The sequence below is a fragment of the Pieris napi genome, chromosome 16, assembly GCF_905475465.1.
Source record: "Pieris napi chromosome 16, ilPieNapi1.2, whole genome shotgun sequence".
Taxonomy (NCBI): domain Eukaryota; kingdom Metazoa; phylum Arthropoda; class Insecta; order Lepidoptera; family Pieridae; genus Pieris; species Pieris napi.
The window spans coordinates 10,122,555-10,145,489 of record NC_062249.1 but is presented as its reverse complement, the minus strand read 5'-3'; the positions used below and the strand labels follow the sequence as shown (position 1 = coordinate 10,145,489).

Genomic DNA, 22,935 nt, shown 5'->3' with positions numbered 1-22,935 from the left:
TTGGTGCACAGCCGGGTATCGAACCTATGACCTTAAGGATGGGAGCCAACACTTATCTATTATGATAGATTATTAGATAATTTATGTAATCTGTTTTTATATGCATGTTTAGGGTAAGGAAGTGTAAATAAATATTTCAACAAACATTGTAAATATATTATTTCGTTTTGGTTCATGTGTACAAAAAGACTACCATAGTTTAATTTCTCGCATAACAGTGCAACAACATAACTTCAGTCTTAAAACTAAACAAACTTACAGAAAGTATATTTTATTTTCATTTTTAATCTACGCATGTTATACTCGTGCAGTAGTGTAACAATACAAAGTACCAATTAATTCATTCCAAAAATTTGTATAGACAAACGTTGAAATTATAATAATCGTACTATACATAGCAATAACTCTTATAAAATATTGTTCCCAAATGTACGACTCAATTCTGTACTCGGCGAGTGTTAATTGCCGTAAATTTAAATGACATTCCAGCGTATACAATCACTGACAATACCACGGAATCTCTTAGCAAACATTTCATTCGGTGACATTACGAATTGATTATAATCAAAGTTTCCAAGGTCCGGTGCTGCATCTTCTTCTACGACAACTGTTGGAAGGATTGTGGCACCGATGAGCATTGCGTATGGTAGATTCTGAAAAATTAATTGTATTATTGATTTCAAGCATAGAGACATATATATACGGGTCTATATTAATTATTTTCTGCCTTTATCCACTTTGATACGTGTATGCATTAAACGTTTTGTTTTTTATTATTTATTCATTATTATAATTAATTGCATTAATACGTAATGAGGAGCATGATGTAATGATTGCAGCTGCTTACAAATATTTCAGTAAAAAAACACGACAAAATAAAAGAGTGACGGATTGCCAGTTCTTTTTTCCCGTTCTATGCCATCAATTTCAGAACTCAGTAAATGTAAGAAGCATTAATTTGTTACTGACGTTCATAATATATGATATTTAATTATAAATTGAACGTATGTAGCAACTCAGCTATACATTACAAAGCAAAGCAATAAAATACTTTTTCATTTTTTTATTAGTACTTAAATGGCTGTTCATTTCTATAATAAATTGATAAGTACAACTAAATATATTACTACAATTAACCTGTATGCCCTTTCCGATAAAATATTACGATAACATTGTTATATTTTTATCTTCATTCAAAAGAGTTTGTCAGTTTTGAAACAAAAGATTTCAAAACAAAGCTATTCATAATGTCATTTGACCATACTGTATAAGGAATTAATACATATACATGGATTGAAGAAATCGAATGTAACCTAATGAACGAATCTTTCATATTCTGCAAGGCCCAAGAGCAGTAAGAACATGCTAAAAATATCACTAAACCAATACAAATAAACTATCTTCAAGACACAATAGGTATATATGTTTAACTGTCACAAGCTTTGATAACACGGATAAACGATGTATTATGCAAATAAACTTCAGATAATACTTATGGATTTGGGGCATGTAGCAATACATGTATTTATATAAAAAGATAAATATGTAAACAACACTTTTCAGGCAGTAGATGGTAGAATTTTATTATATATCAGAAGAAAGGGAAAAAAGGTAGGTATATATGTACTATGACTATTTACTTATATTTTTTTTATAGAACAGGGAAACGTAGATGAGCCTCCATCTGATGTTAAGTGATACCACCGCCCATGGACACTCTCAATGCCAGAGGGCTCGCGAGTGCGTTGCCGGCCTATTAAGAATTGGTACGCTCTATTCTTCAAGAACCCTAAGTCGAATTGGTTCGGAAATACTTCAGCGGGCAGCTGGTTGCACATAGTGAAACAATAAATATAAAAAATTGCTTATTTGTAATCACCTCTTTCATGTCTCTATCGAATTCTTCTCTCGGATAAACCTCAGTGGAGTCGATAGAAAGCAATTCCATCATCTTGGACAGACTGTTGTAGTAGTGGTCGAGTAACTTCTCGTAGTATTCAGCTCTGAACTCCTCGTCTGAGCCAAGGAAGATTAGATACACCAGATCGGTAGCCGGACAACCTGCGTACACAGTCTGGAAGTCCACTGCAATCGCTTGTACTTTCTCGTTCTGAAAATTAACATTATGTTATTTAACTGAACGAAACGATTGTCCTCAACTGGCGAAACGTGGTTTAAAATCGGCCTACAACGTAACTTCTAATAGCAATAGCGTTATTGACCTTTCATACCAGGTTTGCGAAATCATTGCTTCGGATATTGAGAGTTTGGTATCGTTCTGAAATGTTGTTATTGGAGTTTTTTGTTATGAAATTCTAATGCAAGCCAAGTACTTAGAGTTACCTAATCAGGCATTACAAAATGAATGGTCTAAAACTACGTCGCGTTCTGTTTCTGAATTGTTGATAATTATATTTAATAATGATAAATCTTGAATTTTCTCGTTAGTTACAATACAAATGTAATCAACGTATAATATCTTATCTTCTCAAATTATTCTTTTCGATAAATGTAATTCTAAATTAATAATAAAAAGATAATATCGATATACAAATATTACTCATACCATTTATTCAGTAATCTTAATATATATAAATTACGTGTCACGTTGTTTGTCCGCTATGGACTCCTAAAGTACCGAACCGATTTCAATCAAATTTGCACACCGTTTGCAGTTTGATGAACTTAAAAGATAGGATAGCTTACATCTCAATTTATCATATCAATATTATTTTATTGCAAAACATTTGTTTATTATTTAATAGTCACAATTCTAACAGATGGCGCTGTGTTGAAAGTACCAACGTTTCACATAAGCTACAATTTAATGGCATAACTACCAAAACAGCATGGTGGACCTCATGACTGGTGTTCTCCTAACATTTCCCTTGAATAGTTTGCTACTATGTAATATAACAAAAACCTTAGCCACAGCAACGCTTGGCAGGTCTGCTAGTAAGAATATAAAATGAAGTCATCGAAGATTATTTTCGAACCACAAATATTAATGGTTATAATTTGGGCCGTGGGGTTCAAGTGTACAGGCGCTAAATAAAGATTTAAGTTGGTAGATAGATAGTACCGGTTGGTAAATATTAGAAGCGTAAACAAAATAATGTAAACAATCATCGCACACTTGAAGCCAATATAAATTCTCATATAAATTCTAATTTAAAATTCTTGTTTAGTCATAAACATGTCATTTAGATTTAGATAAATTTGTTTGTGATAGCCAAATTTGTTTTTGTTAACATCGCAACCACTTAACCCCTAATTTTGTGTTAGTTATAAGGTTTTTTTAAACAATTAACGTCAGTTGTTACCCAGCTTCAAACAAAGAGTTTTATTTATAATACATAGTAAAACCGCCACCATACTTCGTAAGTATCGCAATACAGTGAGCAAATGCTGCCAGCGTTGAAGGTACACTGCCAAACTTTTAATTTCCTATATATTAATTTTTTATTATATATAATTATATATTTTGATTATTATTATACTATGTAGGTTGAGACAATTGTAAATAAGAAAATTAATAATTATCTGTTATATATTTCAATTATATGTTTAAAGTCATGTCATTCGTGAATAAATATTTGAAGGTTAACGTTATAGTTATCGAATATTTATTTCTGCTACATTTAATTTTTTATAACAGATACGTTTTTTATATATCTTATTTGTTTGCACCGACTATTTGCAGTGATCACAAGAGAAAACAAGTAGTAGTTCCCATTAGTAAAACAATTTTGGGATGAATAAATCAGCTAAATTAATAATTGTATTATTATTAAATCAACATCCAATAAATCTTGTTTCAATGCCTATATAGAATCTTATATACAGAAAACATACCATTAATGACTTCCTCTAGAACCATTCAATTAACATATTAAATAATAAACACAGTACTGAGATAACTATTATTCTGTACGGTTAAAAGATTCAACTTAACATTCATTTTACGTAAAATATATTGGCAGCTTTACTGCAAATATTTAAAGTGATTTTTTTAATGTAATAGTTGGAAAACGGGCAGGATGAACCTAATGTTAAGTGATGCCGCCGCCCATAGACACTCACATTGCCAGAAGTGTGTTGCTGGACTATCAAGATTTGGAACGTCTAATATGTTAAATGTAAGTTATGTAAAATGTAAAATATTTGACATATTTGCAATCATTTTACGCGTGATTTAGATCGCAATAGAAAAATAAAATAATTTTATATCTCTCATATTTTATTTACTTAATTATTTTCTTTGATTATTGTTATTTTGTCTGTTTATGAGTGTGTTTTTGTTTGTAATAAATGATATGTCTATGTCAATCGCAGTAAAGAAAAATTACCGGCTAACCAAAGAAAACGCACATACAAGCGTAAAGTAAGCTATATCTGGGCTAGCAATAGATAAGTAAACTAATATCGTTACCGTTTTCTTGTAAAGCAAATTGCTTAGCCTAAAATCCCCATGTGAAAGTACTGGTGTACCAATAGGTTTGGTGTATGTTTGTGGTTTTGGCAGGGATTCAAAAAACTTTGCTACTCGACCCCTTTGCTCATTTTTAATTATTGCTAGGCATCCAGCTAAGGTCTTCGCCCAATAAGCTTTTGCATCTTCTTCGTTTAGCCTACTCCATATTTCATATTTCATATTCAATACTTTCTCAAACTCTTTCGGATAGTCCTTTGCGAATGCAAATGACAAAGCATGGAATTTCGCAAGATAGAGGGTGATGCTAGACGCTTGCTCCCAGTCTAAACATTTAAATCTATCAAATGTTTTATATCCCAATGCAACTAAATCTTCTTATATAATAGTCTCTTTTCCACCCATTCTGCTGCTTCCATAAAATTTGGGAAATTTTAATCTGTCTTCTTCAGAAATTTCGTATTTTACCTGCAGGTCACTGTAGATTTTAGCTAATTCGTTGTATGCAAACCTCTCAGTGGAAAACATCCATTCCGAACACTTGCCACGAACGACTCCAACTTTAGCGAATAATTTCAAGTCACCGTCAGATGATTTGACGTTAATCGAGAAAAGTTTGGAGCTAAAACTCGCCCCATGTGTGGGTTTGCTCTTAATTATCACATAATTGAGTTTGTAGCCATGATTGACCAATAAATTATCTAGAACACCACGCAAAGTATTCTCCGCGTCCGACATTGTTTCTCTTTCTTACAGAACTGAGGAAGAACAAGTTCTTATTATCACCACAATTATACATTCATGTAAATTTTTGTTTGATATTGGTTACCACCATCTTTGTCCACAGCTTTGCTCGTTTGCTTTTACGTACGTTTCGACTTGTATGCAATTTATGTTACCATAACTGAAATGATTGTTACTATAATATTATGAAAAAAGAACACTTAATTGGCTATGTGCTAGCTACTAAAGACTGGAATATAATATCAGAAACGGGCAATATACTTTTGAACTAAGGCTAAATGTTCGTATATGAATTCACATTCGCACACATCGATTTATTAATGCTTTCAGATAAAGAATACTGTAAACCACTATTGTATTGTTTTATGGAATACGAGCAAGAAACTCAGTAGATGTGTTAAATGCGTTAAGATTCATGCCTATATTGTATAGTGAGTGCACTTACTCACACACTTATTTAATGTCATCTCTTTTCATAATTTATTATTTAATAGCTGTATTATATAAATAAGATGTATTAAATAAATAATTAACGCAATTAGAAAACTTGTTATTACAATTAAAAGTAGTTTTTGTGAAGAAATTATGACATTAGTTCGTCGGGGAACACACGGGGACTTCAATGAATCGTAAAAGTTTACATAGACAAAATTCATTCATACATTTTCATTAAAAGAACACTATTTTTGTTATGAGAATGTTACTCATAAAAAAAAAATTGTGTGTATGTCTATTATAAATTTGTCGAAGAAGTTGTTTGATATGTGTCTGGCTAATAATTTTGATTTAAATAAGATAAAAGGAAACATTGCCATTGTATGTTTTATATGAAATAGAACTTGATTTCCTTATTAACTAGACTTACCGTTGTTTTAAACATTATATTGCTAGATCTGAAATCTCCATGACAAAGCACTGGTTTGCCAATAGGTTTACAATATGTATTCATAGTGGGCATAGACTCGAAATATTTTAAAACCTTCTCCTTCTGCTCATCTTTAATAACTTCAAGCATATTGTTCATAACTTTATTCCAAAGAGCCGCCATTGTTTCCTCGTCAAACTCCTGGTTCCCTATTTCATACTTCATGTGTGATAATTGTTCGAACTCCTCGGGAGAGTTTTTCGCCAAAGCAAAAGAAAAAGCATGGAATTTAGCAAGGTATTCCACGCTAGCAGATGCGTGCTGCCAATCCAAAGATTTAAATCTATTAAATGTTTTATAACCAGAAGCTAAAAGATTTTCCATTAGCACACTTTCTTTTCCAGATACATCACTGCACCCATAGAATTTAGGAAACTTCAATTACTCCTCTTCTGGTATTTGAACTTGTAGATCCTCAAAGAGTTTAGCTATTTTTGTGTATACCAGTTGTTCTGTTTTATAAAGCCAGTCTGCGACCAAATCTCTCATCACGCCAGTGGAGTTAGCAACTTTGGCAAATAAATTCAAGTCTTCCTTAGGTGATTTTACGTCTACAAGGAAGAGACTTGAGGTATAATTGGCTCCACCTGAGGAGATAGCTTTGACTGTTACATCTCGGGGCTTTAACCCGCGCTCATCCAGCTCTTTGTCCAAAATATTGCGTAAAGTTTGTTCCGCGTCCGACATTATTGATCGACAATAAACAATTGGGCACAGGGCAACACGATATCATGATACATTATCTTAATCGCGTAAATGTTTCAGTATTTCCTGAGAATTAGTTTTAATATTCTATTATATTATTATATTCGTTAGATAAATACAAAAAATATTTATTTGATTTCGAATTGACGATGACGTAAGTAGTATGACATCACCCATTTAATTCTCTGAAAACAATGATAGAGACAATTACGGGTCTTTGTCTCGTTAATAAACATATTTTTGTACTAGGCGCGACAGACAGCCCCATGTGCAGAGGCTGTTCCAGCGCTGAGGAATCAGGCACGCACGTAGTCCTAGAATGCGAGTGATGCTTAACATCGTGCAGAAATTTTTGGAAGAGTGAGGTCGTTCCGTGAAGCCTGCTTAAGCAGTTAAGCTGGCTTAGTTAGCCAGGACTTTACGCACAACGGGCCTATTGAGTCTCAGAGACTGATTTTAATCATAATAATATTTACTTTAAGAACAATAATTAACACGTAATAACCTTGAAATTTGTTGTCTGGTACAACGCCACCTTGCCTTTTGGTAGGTATTTCAATTGTTTATATTTAATTTGATTTTTTCAAGCCAATAACAGAATTAAAAACAACTTCAGTAAGTTCTATAGTCGGTAGTGATTAATCTGAAATGGCTTTAAAAATCTTGTCAAATAGCAAAATGGGTCAACGCAAAAAAAAATGTTTTACATTTTCCATATAAAAACACTTCAATCGCAATATAATAATTTCAAAACAAAACTATTATTAATTTTAAAAAAAAGGGATATTACCTGGAGCACAAAGGATTAGTTTTATCACGTACGTCATAATATCAATCAGTGGCATAATTAAGTATTTTTGGAATTGATTCAAGTTTGGTGTGACTGAAATTATAATATTATTTATTATCATAATATTATTACATTATATTATGTGCATATTTTGTTTTAAATAAATGTTTTGTAATTTACCCTGTATATAAACGCAGTCATAGGAAATCAGATACCGTAGCCAGTTTTTATTTAAAATTTGTCAACGTTTTTATTCGAAGGCAATTTGATGAAGGTCAAATGTGAATAATTGCCAAATACATTTAACCTTCATAACGGAAATGCTGACAGATCTCAGCTAACCGTAACTCCGACTGTGCTAGTTTTTTACTTAAAACATTATGGAACATGGAGCATAATGCGTATGATTAAATTTAAGGTCAGCAAAAGTTATTAGTTATTTTTTTTACGTAATAGGAGGCTCTCGTCTGATTTTAAATGATACTGCCCATGGACATACTGCATATTGCCAGAAGGCTCGCAAGTGCGTTGCCGGCCTTCCAATAATTGGTATACTCTTTTTTTGAAGGACCCTAAGTCGAATTGGTTTGGAAATACTTCAGTAAACAGCTGCTTTGCGGTGCCCGGCAGGAACTGCCTTAAATACGCTTAGTTGTGGAACAACGGACGTCGAGGTGATACGGATAGTATTTTGTAATTAGCTGATATGACTGATAAAGAAAAACTATGGAAAATTCCATCTTACTGTTACCCTGAAGACAAAACGGGGCTGTGTGTCGCGACTAGCGCGCCTTGTCACAAAGTTTGGAGTTGTAACTTCCCTTTCGCCCGCTACTTCCATTCCCTTCCTTCCTTCCTTCCCTAAGCAACGTTTCGGCGCGTAATCACACCGCCCATGTTTCCGAGTGGCATACCCGGAAGTCTTGGGTTCTATTATCTCTTACAATATCTCAAAGCTATCTTATACAAAAGTTTGAAATAAGATTTTATCTATTACTAGCTGGCCTGGCGAACATCGTACCGCCTAACAGTAGATTTTTTATTTGTTTAAAATACTTATTCTGCTATTCGGGACACCGGTCTAGCTAGTAAGATAAAAAAAAGAAAATTGATAAGACAACAAATACATTATGTCAAAAAATAAAAAATTACCTCCCCGGAACCCCTCCACTAACACTTGAACTTTATGCTATGGTTTTAAAGTTCAAATTGACTTTTAAGTATTATTACGAATATTGTGTATGGGAATATAGAAAAGTGTTGTTTTTAGACTTTTTCACTCAATTTTTTTTATTTTTTCTCTGTAAGAACCATCCTCGTACGTCAAGGTATATTATAAAAAATCAGAGAAATCGGTCAAGCCGTTTTCATGTTATGTCGTGACAACGGAAAACGGGTTTCATTTTTATATATATAGATTTATATCTCTCACTTCTACATCACATATTAGTTTCTAAGAATTCTGTTAGTTATTAAGTATACATCAGGTGAGCCTCCTGCCCGTTTGCCTCCTATTACATAAAAAAAAAAAAAAAATACAGCATGCTGTGTGCCTGTTAACGATGTATCTGTTTACATTGTTATTTTTGTGTGTTCCTTTTTTTCTAAACCGATAAATGAATAAAATATTGTTTCCGGTAGAAGTTATTAAATACCATATGATAAAACAAACAAATATATATATATATATCCATATTATGTAGTCTGTAATTTTTTTATCTCTGTTATATCCGAAATAGTAGGTACAATAGTATTTTCGATCTTATTTTATGTATATCATCGAAACGTATACAATTACGTCGTATTAATTCAGCCGAAATCAAACAAAGCATATTCTTATAGCGGTCAGTACGTCTCATAATAAAGCAATTACTTAAAGTTGTTAAAAATGGTTAAGCAATTGAAGCATCAAAGATATTTACTCTGTTTCGTGTGTATAAAATAATAACATCGCGATCAATAGTTTAGACATTTACGTATAAAGATGTACTCAAACTCAAACTCAAAATATCTTTATTCATATAGGTAAACAAGTACACTTATGAATGTCAAAAAAAAAGTTAAGTTAATTGTAAAAATTTAAAAAGCTTTATTGATTAATTTACGGTTAACGAGGGCTTTGAATTTGTAAGTATACATAGAAACTTATGCCACTCACCTCTGCCTTGAAAAGCAAGTTGCTGACCCGAAAATCTCCATGTGAAAGTACCGGTTTCCCAATCGGTTTATTGTAAGTGGTAAACTTTGGCATATTTTGGAAATAACTTATAACTCGACTTTTATGTTCGTCTTTTGCGACAGCGATCGCTCCTTTAATAATTTTTTCCCACATTGACTTCGAGATTTCGTCGTCAGGGGCCTGGCTTCCAAGTTCATACTTTATAGCTGATAATTCTTTGAACTCTTCAGGAAAGTCCTTCGCCAAAGCAAACGATAACGCATGGAACTTCGCAAGATATTCTACACTGGCCGATGCGTGCTGCCAATCTATAGATTTTAATCTGTTGAATGGTTTATATCCGTATGCAACAAGGTTTTCCAATATGACCGTCTCTTTTCCATATTCATCATTGCATCCATAGAACTTAGGAAATTTCAGTTTCACGTCTTCAGATAAATTGTATTTTTCTTGTAAGTTTTCGTAGAATTTGGCTATTTTTGTGTATGTTAATCTTTCTGTAGCAAACAACCAGTCGGCGCTCATTTTTTCCCTGAGCTGGCCAGCAATGATTGAAACTTTCGCAAATAATTTCAAGTCTTCTTTGGGTGTGGTTACATCAACGAGGAATAATTTTGAGGTGTAATTAGCTCCGCCTGAAGAGATTGGTTTGACTTTGACATCTCGTGGCTTGTACCCGCGTTTGTCCAACTCTTTATCTAAAACACCAAATAAGGTTTGCTCCGCGTCTGCCATGATTGCTCGCCAATCCACGACTGGGTGACTCGTGTCAATGGGGCCAAATAGTTGTGTCTGAGAGATTTTATCATTACGCAACATCGCGATTATGTTATGTTTTGATCGTTGTGTATGCACAGTACGTTATATTATTAACGTCGCCTTTGTTGATGCCCGATAACCGGTTGTGAATACAATAAAGAAGCCGATTTAGAAATTATTCCATAAGCCGAATTAGGTTTTTTATAACAATACATTTTTGGTAAGTTAAGTTTTTTGATGCAGAACATTTGAATTTTTTTCTAGGCCGTAATCATAGTAAAAAATTCTTTAGAAATACAATTTTTTTATTGATTCAATACCTCACCGTACATTCACTAAAAACTACTTTTTATATTCCCGATGCTGCGTTTCATTTTCAAAACAAACTTGCCTTTTTTAATATACAAATACTTCAACGAATACAAAGATATATTTTAAAAAACTGCTTTTGCACTTGCGAATAGAAGTAAGTAGTTTACAAGAATGAATTTAATTATTTTGATATTACACACTAATTAATGAATATATAATAATGAAATAGTTTAAACCTGTTGAAAATTGCGTAGCAAAATGTGACTAATAATGCTTGATAAACAAAGAAGTTCTTCACGCAGTCGCAGGCACATTTGATTGAGAGTTGCATTACCGAATCCTTAATAGACAAAAAAGTCCAAATGATAGTTCAGTTCATTTTTTCTCTGCGGTTATTTGCAATCAGCCCCAAGGTTATGAGCAAATTTTTTTTGTCGTGCTGTCATGTGGAGTGACTTCCCATTGGAAGCATCTACTCATCTTCTGTCTAGAGCTATTGCCGGTCTTCTAGCTCTAGAATATGGTGACGTTTTAGTCGACTCACATACTGTCTATGGTCAGTTGGCGAGCAAGTTCATTCGGGTGACAGCTTAACCGCTCTTTGTATTTAGCTGCCAGTCTCCGGATTTCCTCTTTGAAAAATAACTAAAGATATTTTTGATTTGAAACCTAACGTAACACAAATACTTATTACTAGATATACTTACTTAATAGATATTGCCGAGGTATAAAGTTATTAGAACATTGTTTGCGGTTTTAGGAGTGGGCATAGTCGAGTTGATTGACAATTGTACTTTAGTACCTACTATAGAAAAGCCAGACATTTATTTAAATAATATTTACAACTTTGTACTTTACTCATCCTTAGATATTATTGTTTGTATAGAATGGATATAACCGCGTATCGTTTTGGCGAAGTATACCATAGTCGTAAGTGTTTGTACGTTTACGATTTTATAATTCTTTGTTACCTCAAATGTATCGAATTTGAATATAATTTAAATTTACTACACGTATTCTTTTCTATACATGTTGTGCTTCCGTTTAGAAACAAATACGCCCACAGCACCATTTCCATTAACTTTTCTATAACAATAGATAGCTATCCGATTTTACGTAACGCGAGAGCCCAGAGTCGTAGTCAGAGAGAGAAATTATGACCGTTATTGATGTTTTATTTTAACATAGTATTCGCGTAATTCAAAGACATATACTATCTTTATTTACTTATGTGCACAAAGAAAACAATGATTAATTTTTAAAATATATGATGGTTGTTCAAAGTAACTATGACGGGGACGATAGAGAAATAAAGTGTTGGAAAAAATATAAGCACATTGTTTATAGTTTTATAATTACATGAGTTACATTAATATATAAAACTATACAAATACTGTATAGAATAAATAATTACATGTATCTGTCCTTATGAAGAAGTCTTCAATACCTACGTTATCATTTATCTTTTTCGACTGTTTCGCAATAGTACGAGTATGTTAGGAAATTATCTTAATTGTAGAGATATCACTGGGTTTACTTTCAATAAAACCAATATTAGAAAAATGTCCTCTATACATGTTATATACTATATAATTATGTAAATATATTAAATTTGAAACAATGTGTAAAATTACGTAGCAAATTAAATGTATGTTATATTTGCTAAGATACAATTTTAGTATTTTTCTTCAGGCGCTTTAAATTAAAAAATATGTCCAATTATTTTGGTACAACCAAATAATTCCTATCGTAAACCCGAACGATATATTTTTATTTCAAGTAGTAGGTTTTTTACATGAACAATAACATATACGTATTATACATGTCGGAAAAATGGCGCTGGTATCAGCTGCCATTGTCAATATAATTAAATAACATCAAAGTCAAATATTTTTCATTCCGTAGAATTGTGACATTTCATAAGTGTTGCTACTAAAAAAGTTTTCCAGCGAAAAAGGGACAAATTTGACCCGTTTGAGGGCAATAAAAAATAAAATGCATCGTATTTTTATGTTTTACCTACAAAAAGGTAAATCTAAATACATACTTACTCAAGTGACTTAATACAAAAACAATAAATATTTCAATAACACGAACAATATATCGAATTAACTTTAATTACTTTATTTTATTCTTTAGTTGGCCACACTGCCTACTAACTCCAAGTTTAGTAAACCTTAAAGAAAAATGTTTTCTTTACTTGTGCGTTTTTTACTGGTTGTGATGAAAAGGAACGTAATTTTTATAGGGAGCACTTAATAAAATGGATACATTCACTAACAAATAAAATGTCAACAAATACAACTTAACGACTATTCAAAGGTCGCTAATAATAATGACTTCACAGTCATTTATGTTTTAATTAAAAGTAATTTATCATAACTAAACATTTTAATGACAAAAAAGGCCCTTAGGATGTCCCGAACGGAACCACCAATCACCGTAGCCAACGACAAATAATTATTATAATCATAAACCGTAAAACTCCATCCTTTCTGTCGCCGTAAATCCGTAATTAATACCGTAAGTGTTATTAGACGCAACTATTTTATTCATGAGACTACGACAGAGAGAATACTCCATTCATTAGCAACATATTACTTGAGAAGTCCAGCAGTGACATGGTGCGAAAAATTAATTATCCGACACCGATGTTCTGCAGAAACCAGGCCCCCCTAGCAACATCCTAATCTTGTATTGTTATACTGCACCCGATCCGAATATCACTATCAACTTCATTAGATTTTTAATATAATGTTTAACAAATTAAGATGAATATATGTATTTTACTCATTAGTTTTAAATCAGGCTAGATTGTATAATTTAATTTACTACAATATGATTAGAAAAACTTCTTACTATCCTCGCTACTTCGCGTTATTCTGACATTGCACATCATATATAATAATAATAATATATAGTATTACTAGCAGACCGGCCAAGCGTTGCTGTGGCTAAGGTTTTAGTTATATTATATATTAGTAACCTATTCAAGGGAAACGGTAGGAGAACACCAGTCATGGGGACCACAATGCTTTTTGGTGGTAATGCCATTAACTTGTAGCTTATGTGAAACGTTGGTACTTTCAACACAGCGCCATCTGTTAGAATTGTGACTGTCAAATAATAAACAAATAATTTGCAATAAAATAATAGTACGGGTATAAATGAAGATGTAAGCTATCTTTTAAGTTCAAATTGCACACGGTATGCAAATTTGATTGAAATCAGTTAAGTAGGTTAGACGTCCATAGCAGACAAACAACGTGACACGTAATTTATATATATTAAGATATAATCCTATCATGTTTAACATTTCAGGACACTTCGAGTTGGCTGTTTTCATACAATTATACTACTAGTTTGCCGATATATCAGCATCGGCAATATTTTAATTGCCGATTCAACGATCATTCAGACTTGATTGAACGTAGATTTGAAGATCATTTAGTTGGCGTTTAACTTCTATCGCGACTAGTATTTTGTCGATACCAAATTAAATAAAATACACAATTACAAAAATATTATGATTGTTAATTTAAATTATTAACAGTTTTTTATTTTAATTTAATTATAAATCTTTATTCTTAAGTTTACTAACTAAACCTTTAATATTATTCAAAGTGTGTGACTATATATAAAAATTATAAACTTTAACTAAACTTGATATAGTTTTCCTTAATTTGATTTTAATTCAATAAGCGTTGGTATCGGTATCGGTATCGACGATATTTCTATAAGAGTATCGGCATCGGTATCGTATCGGCGAAGTAGCGTATCGATGCATCCCTAAATTATACCATGTGTTCCCAGCTACAAGAATATTATATTACTATGAAACGTTGGCATTCAATACAATATAACGAGTGCAAAAACCAAGCGAGTTTTTCAATTAGTAAGAAAAACATTTTTATGTACGAGAGATTTGAAAATATTTGAGGAAATTAAATATTTAATTATATATACGCAGATCCTTTTTTGTGGGGACTGTTGATATTTCGAAAATATTATTGCCACAAAACTGAAATAAGTTAATAAAACCTATAAAATATTATGGAGTTACAACTTTGAACAGAAGAACTGTCTACGTAAAAACACGAAAGAAAAATGGAAGCACAGATATGGCAATACATATTACATGGATTTTTTGACGTTTATAAGTGTACATTGTGTTACCAATATGAATAAAAGATTTTGATTTTAACTTTGACTTTGCAACGGCGAAACAGCTGCAATAACTAAGTTATTCCTTCCAAATGTTGTTTTGGCTTTTTCGATGATTAAACAAATAAAACCAACGGGATTGATTATCTAGTTGTTGACACTTGACAGGTCACGGTGGATTCTTGTCGTATCTTTACAGGTTCAGGGTTAGACAAAGTGCTGCCTGTTCTTGTAGCAATACAGCTGAAGAGACGGTGTTACATGTCCTGCCCGACAGTCCAATGTTACACGACAGGTAAAACACTGAACAAGCTATGGGAATAAAAGTAACAGAGTTGAACTTAAAATAAATAATATGCAACAATAGGTTAAGAGGCATCTTTCTGGAATTTGCTGTAAATGTTATACAAAAAGTTGTAAAAAGAAATAGGTAGTCGTGCTTAATCATCCGGGTTACCGAAACCATTATTAAACTTAAGTTGTACATATACGTTACTTATTTAATACCCCCGACGACAACATAGACAGGTAATTATTAGTTGGAAAATATATATGTATATAAAAAAATAAGTTCTCCTCCTTATAAGTTCTAGCTCCTTAAACAAAGAAGTGACCAAAAGGCCTGAATAGTAAATCTTACATGATTGAAATTTAAAAGAACACACTCGAGTTTTTTTAGTACATATAAAAAACCTTTCACTTCAAATTCAAAAGAAATTCAAAGATTTGTATTCAATAACAAGTTACATTTTTAGCACATATTGGAGCCCCTGAACTAAGTCTAGGGAGACCTGTACATCAGGGTACTCCGCTCTTCCAATTGTATAACGAAATAGTAAATTAACAATAAATGAAACCAAAATACTATATTAAAGAAAAACAGAAATCTAAGACTAATTACTAAACTCACCATAATGATATATATAGATATGTTCGCACCATAATGATAATCTTAGGCTAGGGGCGATGTAGTATAGAGATCAGGGCCGGTACTCTGCATCTTAAAAATAGCGACAGAGATGCCGGTGTTTCTGTATGTAATTCTGATTTAAATTCTATCTCATTATTGTAAAAAAAAATTTAGTATTCAAAATCAATTTAATTTTGGACCCAAAAATTACGACTTTTCACATCATTCAATCAAGCACAGAAGGAAAACCTGCATTTAAAATAAAATTTAGTAATTAATAAGTTATTTATAAACCAAACGAAAACATTACTTTTTTTATAAGTAGGTATACGAGTTAGAAATACTTTTGCGAATCCCCTGTCCCCGAAAGTTAGCAGGGTGTGTACTGTGTAGGACTCGATTCACGCCAGATTGTCTGTTAAGTGAGATAGGGTAAGCAATGCTAATAAAACATAAATAGAAAAATCACTTCTTATGTGTTCTATCTAAGACATGCCGGTTCTTCGCAAAGTTGTTTTACTGTTTGACCAAGTTTTAATTTCACTCATTGTAAGCCATTTTCCGGGGTTTGAACGCACGCTTGAAAGTCGCATGTTTTACGGCTGGACAGGTAACTTTTGTACATTTGTAAATTAATTTTTCTGCCAGTTCTCAAGGGCAAAGGCCATAAGGGCATAACACGAGTAAAAAGAACTGGCTAGAAAATCTCCACCACTTATTTAAAATATTTTGTTTTACAATGCTTGTAAAGAGCTGTAACCGTTACACGTTGCTTCACAAGATATGTATTTATGATTCAATTAAGAAATATACATTTAATAGTTTACTTTATCACTATGACTTATGAAGAAAAAAGCCATTAGACTTAAGACATGTTGAATGTATACTAATTACACCACAAAGTAATTACGTGGATCAAAATATATATAATTAACGTAAGTTATATTTTACTTTACAATTTACTTTCAGAACTTCCGTAATGTACCATTATTATAACCACGATTGATGAATATAAATATAAATATATATATTCAAACAGTCGAATTCGATAGGAAAACCGATTCAACAAAATATGATTATTAGCAATTTAAATAGTACTCGTATATGTTATATCCAATAAAAAACTAATTATATAAGTTTATCATCCCTAAAGAGTACAAAGTCAATATGTATTAATAATGTTCAATATTTGCCATAATATTTTTAAAAAAAAAGTTCAAATCAATATTAGGTAAGTTTGTAAGAATTAGGATCTGTTTCACAATGTACGGATAAGTTCTACATAAGTTCCAAATTAGCTATTTATTACTTATTGGTAGGATAAACGCTATTGTTGCGTTTCACGAGTGTCAGATAGCGCTATTCGTCACATAAAGTCCATCATAAGCTATGAATGTCAAATAGCACAATTTATCTTCCAAATAATTTATGTGTTGCATAGCTATTTGGTACTTTATTCATACATTGTGAAACAGACCCTAAGTTTGCCACATAAGCTTTGTCATTAATGTTTTTACTTATTCGTGATTATAATTATGCCATTTACTTATCTAGAAAATTTTATTTGTTGTTTTTCATTTATTTAAATACTTATGAATATCGTAGTTCAGTTTCTCTCATGACTCTAAAGCCTATTTACACCAGGGCAACACTGAGCGGCATTGTGGCATGCCACAAGGCCGCTACAAACTTAATAATGTCGCACATCCGAGCACAATGCGACACCATGCGACATTTTTCGTGCGCCAAAACAATTTGTAGGTTGATTTTATTTGTATTTGTTTTGGAAACTGAGAATAATCGATCATGAAGTGGTGTAACGAAAAATATTTAGACTTAAAAAAATAAAAATAATAGAATAAAAAGTCCTCAAAGTCCTCAGTTGACTTTCTGGTAAAGTTTTTAAATAAGGCACTATCGTCTGCCTTAATTTTTGTTTGTAGGGCCATTCTGAAGTAATCTTCTTTTCCACCCACGTTTCTTCTTTCATTGTTTAGCTGCATGGCTTAGTACTACTAAATATGCTGCTGCTAAAATTAGGAAGACCAGTAACACTCCATAAACAGCACATTGCTTGGGAAATTATCAAGGCACGATGTTGCCTTGGCGTAAAATAGGCTGTCGTATGCCACATATGCCGCAAATGCTTTCTATTTCGCACGTTGTTTCCTCGGCGTAACACGATCTACTGGCATGTATTTGTCACTCGCTCCTCTTCTCGAGTTAATTTCATGTCGTCCTCCTACCTCTTAGGCTACCCTTATCATCTACGTATACCGTCTCTGGGGTACCAGTGCGTGAGGATTTGGCTCCACTTTTCTTCGGTAGTTCGATGGTAGTTTTATTTGTTTTCTCTCTCTTATTACAGCTCCAGATTTATTTGGCCTACTAATCTTTTGATTTAATAAGATCATTTATGTCTTTGCCGCCAATTAATTATTAATATCGCAAGGCTGGCTTAGATTTTTAGATGAGTTTGACAACTAAATATCAACCAAGCATAATTCCAATCTTATTTATCGGTTGCGCTTTTGATGAAATAAACGCGTTTCGAGCTTTCCAACTGTCATAGCATAGTGATCAACATAATACAAAGCTATTCTTGGTTAACGAAGAGAATTTTATGTGATAACGTTATCAGTCACGGTTGGACTAATACACAATATAATTTTATTATCGTAATAAGTAAATTAATAGCCTAACGTACAAAGCGTTTTTGTGCGATGGCTTCACGTCATAATTTCTGCAAATGATTTTAATATGGGATACTAAAGTCATAAAGGTATGTTTTTACTTACAGTTGCCTATTAATTTATCTTATAAAATTAATGACCAATGGACTTTCTGTCTATTTGCGTATTTAACATTCGCTCGTACGGTGAAGAAATATATCGTAAGGAAACGCGCATGCCTTAGAATCAAAAAGTAGACCGTGCGTGTGTCAGGCACAGGTGGCTAATCATTTACCTATGAGAAAAGATTACGAAACAGATAGAGACATCTAAGGCCTAAGAAAGGTTGTTGCACTGGTTTTTTTTTCATATTCTTACATTACTAACGTGAGCCGTGGTCTCTGAAACAAGAGTACTGCACTAATCTGCCACTGGGTGGGACCTCCACTGATCGCGGTGTTTTTCCAAACAATTATATGTACCTGCCCTGTGATATACTTGTTCTAAACTCCGATCCCCATTTTCTGAAAGTGACCAGTCCATCGTAGTCTTCGAACTTTGGTTTTACCCTGTTTCTAATTCTTCCTTATATTCATTATATTCATTATATGTGTAATACCTTTTCAAAATCCCTATTAAATGCGCCAAAACTTGTAATACAGGGTCACTTTTCGGTAGAGTTTTTTTTTCACAGTGGTGTCGGAAGTAAACAAAAAGTTATGATTTGAGAAATTTTTATATCGTATAACTTAATATTCGTTCAATACACTCAATAGACTATAAATAGTATGTCTAAGGGCCGATTTACATTATCTTAGTGTTTAGGAGAGTGCTTTAGTACAACTTGAAAGGCAAGTTCTTTAGCGTAGCGTTTACTAAAGCAAGTAGCGTTTACATGTTTCAACTAATAAAGTACTATCCTAAAGCACTCTCCTAAACACTAAGATAATGTAAATCGGCCTTAACGCAAGGACTCATCATACCAATCTAGTGGATATTATGAAAAAGATACAAGCGTAGATTTTTTCGAATTTTAATAAGAATTAGTAAAATAAGTCAACACATTTATGAAGATAATAAAATTAACTAAAATAAATAATTATTTACAAAAAATGCGAGGCAACTTGTAAACCTTGTTCGTCTGGTTTAAAAAGGCTTCATTTGAAATTTTCCTAAATATTATAACAGGGTAGGTATTAATTATTTTAAAAACAAAGATTATAGATTTTTCCAGAGACGATTAAAGTAAATTGTCTTTGATATAACTCGGTGCACCACTGTACTAGACAATAACAACTTCTTATATTTATTTAATTACAAATGCATTTGTTAATAAATTAATATGAATTTCCAAAAAGATTTTAGAAATGTTTATAAACATAAAAACATATACTTTTATATTTAAGCAAAATAAATATAAATTACATTAGGAAATTCTAAGAGTCTGATTCGAGATTTCAAGTCATCGGAAAACCATACACAAGAATATAAGCTTAACTCCAGATAGCTGGAAGATAAACAATAAACTACAAGCTCCCACCTTTTCAGAATTCCAAATCATAAAATGACTGCTTCACGACTGATTTGAGAGCGACCGCCGCGGCGAAAACCGCTGTGTGAGTTCGAAAAGTGAGTTACATAATCGCAGGGCAGCAATGAATTTCAATAATAATTAGTGGACTTTGGTCCACTAATTGGTGAAGGTTATTAATCAATTAAAATTCTATGTCTCTCCAATGAAAAAAATAAACTAAATAAAAATGCATTAATAATATATTTTTGTATTAAACTGAAATTGAACATTAACTTTTTCTTTAAGGAATTTTAAGTGTACTACACTATCGAATTGGCTTAGTTTGTAAGAATAATAGACCAGTGCAGATAGCCTTCAAAATAAATAAAAAGTGAAAAAAATTACAGTAGGATGAAACCCATTAGAAAAGCAGGGGAATATGATCAAAATGAAAGGAAAAATAAATTACGGTCGATCTGAGGTCGGGAAGGGGTGGGGGGGAGTTTTAAGGGTAAAAAAACGGTTTATCTCGATTTCCGGCAAAACTAAAAGTCCTATCGAAGAAAGTTAAATGGCAAAGTTGTAGGTAATAAAAAGATCTAAAACTTTTGTATTCACACATTTTTCACATAACCTCAAAATTTATGTGAAAAATTCAAAAAACCAAGTTTTTGGTTTTTAATTTTTATCTTTTACAAATTTCTTTTTTTTTTAACGAAATTTGGTGAAAACTTACCTTATTATGTCCCAAATATACTGTAATTTATTTGATTAAAAATATTTATTTTTTCACCTTATTTTGAATTAATATCGAAAAAACACCCTAATTTTCAATCGAAAATTCTGACGTCAAAATTTCAGCTTTTTTCAAAAAGTTGGTGTGCTTTCAGTTCGTTGAAATCTCTACTTTCCTATGGTAAAAAAATATATATATATTACCATAGTAAATCTTCTCAGAAAATGCAAAAAATCGTATGCAGTAACGCCCAGACCCGTCATACCCTTCCCTACTTCTCTATGAATCTTCTTTAAATTATGATTAGATGCCTATTTATTACTATTTTAAGATAACTTATATATACCTGAGTGACCTAAAAAAAATTTTTAGCCTTTAGATGGGCTAAAATTTTCGTATTTCATAGAGAAGTAGGGAAGGGTATGACGGGTCTGGGCGTTACTGCATACGATGTTTTGCATTTTCTGAGAAGATTTACTATGGTAATATATATATATTTTTTTACCATAGGAAAGTAGAGATTTCAACGAACTGAAAGCACACCAACTTTTTGAAAAAAGCTGAAATTTTGACGTCAGAATTTTCGATTGAAAATTAGGGTGTTTTTTCGATATTAATTCAAAATAAGGTGAAAAAATAAATATTTTTAATCAAATAAATTACAGTATATTTGGGACATAATAAGGTAAGTTTTCACCAAATTTCGTTTAAAAATATAAATTTTTGTAAAAGATAAAAATAAAAAACCAAAAACTTGGTTTTTTGAATTTTTCACACCAATTTTGAGGTTATGTGAAAAATGTGTGAATACAAAAGTTTTAGATCTTTTTATTACCTCCAACTTTGCCATTTAACTTTCTTCGATAGGACTTGTAGTTTTGCCGGAAATCGAGATAAACCGTTTTTTACCCTTAAAACTCCCCCCCCTACCCCTTCCCGACCTCAGATCGACCGTAATTTATTTTTCCTTTCATTTTGATCATATTCCCCTGCTTTTCTAATGGGTTTCATCCTACTGTAATTTTTTTAGGTTTCAAAAATTATCGGCACTGGTCTATAATGTGTATTGACTTTTATGAATAAAGAAACATATAAATATTTTGTGATTATTATTCTAAAATAGAGTTAGTGTAATTTTAAACGTTTTCCAATTCGGTACGAATGCATTTTAGCTCGGAGATTCAAATATTATTATCCTTTGTTCTGTTTAAACGTTATTTTAGTAAAGTGGTACACCCTGAGGGGCTTATAACGCATAACTATTTTTATGTCGCGACCCACGAAAAAGCCAAAAATTAAGTAAAACAGTCTTGCTCACTGTAAAATTTTATTTTCGTTTTATAACACAATACTATAATTATTAATTCCTTTAATAAACGAATCTTTTGTACCTTTATCTAGTTTGTATTTATTACTTTTCAACAGACTGCGACCCCCTTTTAAAACATACACGACCCCCCCCCCCAAGGGTCGCGACTTTTCGCGCGATCGCTTGAGAAACGATGGTTTAGAGAAAAAAGTAGAGACATGGGCCGTGGAGTCCAAGTGTGCTAATTAAAGATTTAATTTGGCGCCTGTACATTACAGAACTATTGCTTTCCTCTCTCAAGGTATAGGTATCGCAATATACCGAAATGCCACCACACTAAAGATACACAAGGACAAACTTTTTAAATTGATTTAAGTAATTTTTACTTTCGTTGATTTTATATTTATTTAGGTTATTATCAATAACTATAATATAAATTACTAGAATGTGTTTATAAAATTAATTATTTGCCTCTCACTTTAATGAATAATAATTAATTGTTTTTTTTTTTAATTCCATTATCCGCAAGAAAACTGCATAGAGCCACCACTGATTTCTCCAAAGCCTTAATAAAACAATAAATAAACAGTAAAATTAAGTGTAATGAATTATTGACTATAATTATTTATACAACGCTTTTACCTATTATATAATTAGATGATGATCATCACCTTTCGAAAAATTAATTGGTGGGAAATGTTTTTATTGAAAACTTATGTTTTTGTATTAATAATTATGGTCAAGAGATTTATTTAAATATGAATTGGAATGATGTCGAAACAATT

The 22,935-nt window shown here is 32.0% G+C and overlaps 1 protein-coding gene across 1 annotated transcript; it reads right to left on the bottom strand.

Moving 5' to 3' along the window:
- Window positions 1-134: 134 nt before the first annotated feature.
- On the bottom strand, window positions 135-10,552 carry LOC125057368. Its single transcript, XM_047661022.1, has 3 exons — window positions 9,755-10,552; window positions 1,880-2,110; window positions 135-653 (listed from the first exon to the last, which is right to left on the bottom strand). Exons 1-3 carry the CDS (start codon window positions 10,508-10,510, stop codon window positions 474-476), a joined length of 1,167 nt encoding a protein of 388 aa, XP_047516978.1. The 5' UTR covers window positions 10,511-10,552; the 3' UTR covers window positions 135-473.
- Window positions 10,553-22,935: the final 12,383 nt, after the last annotated feature.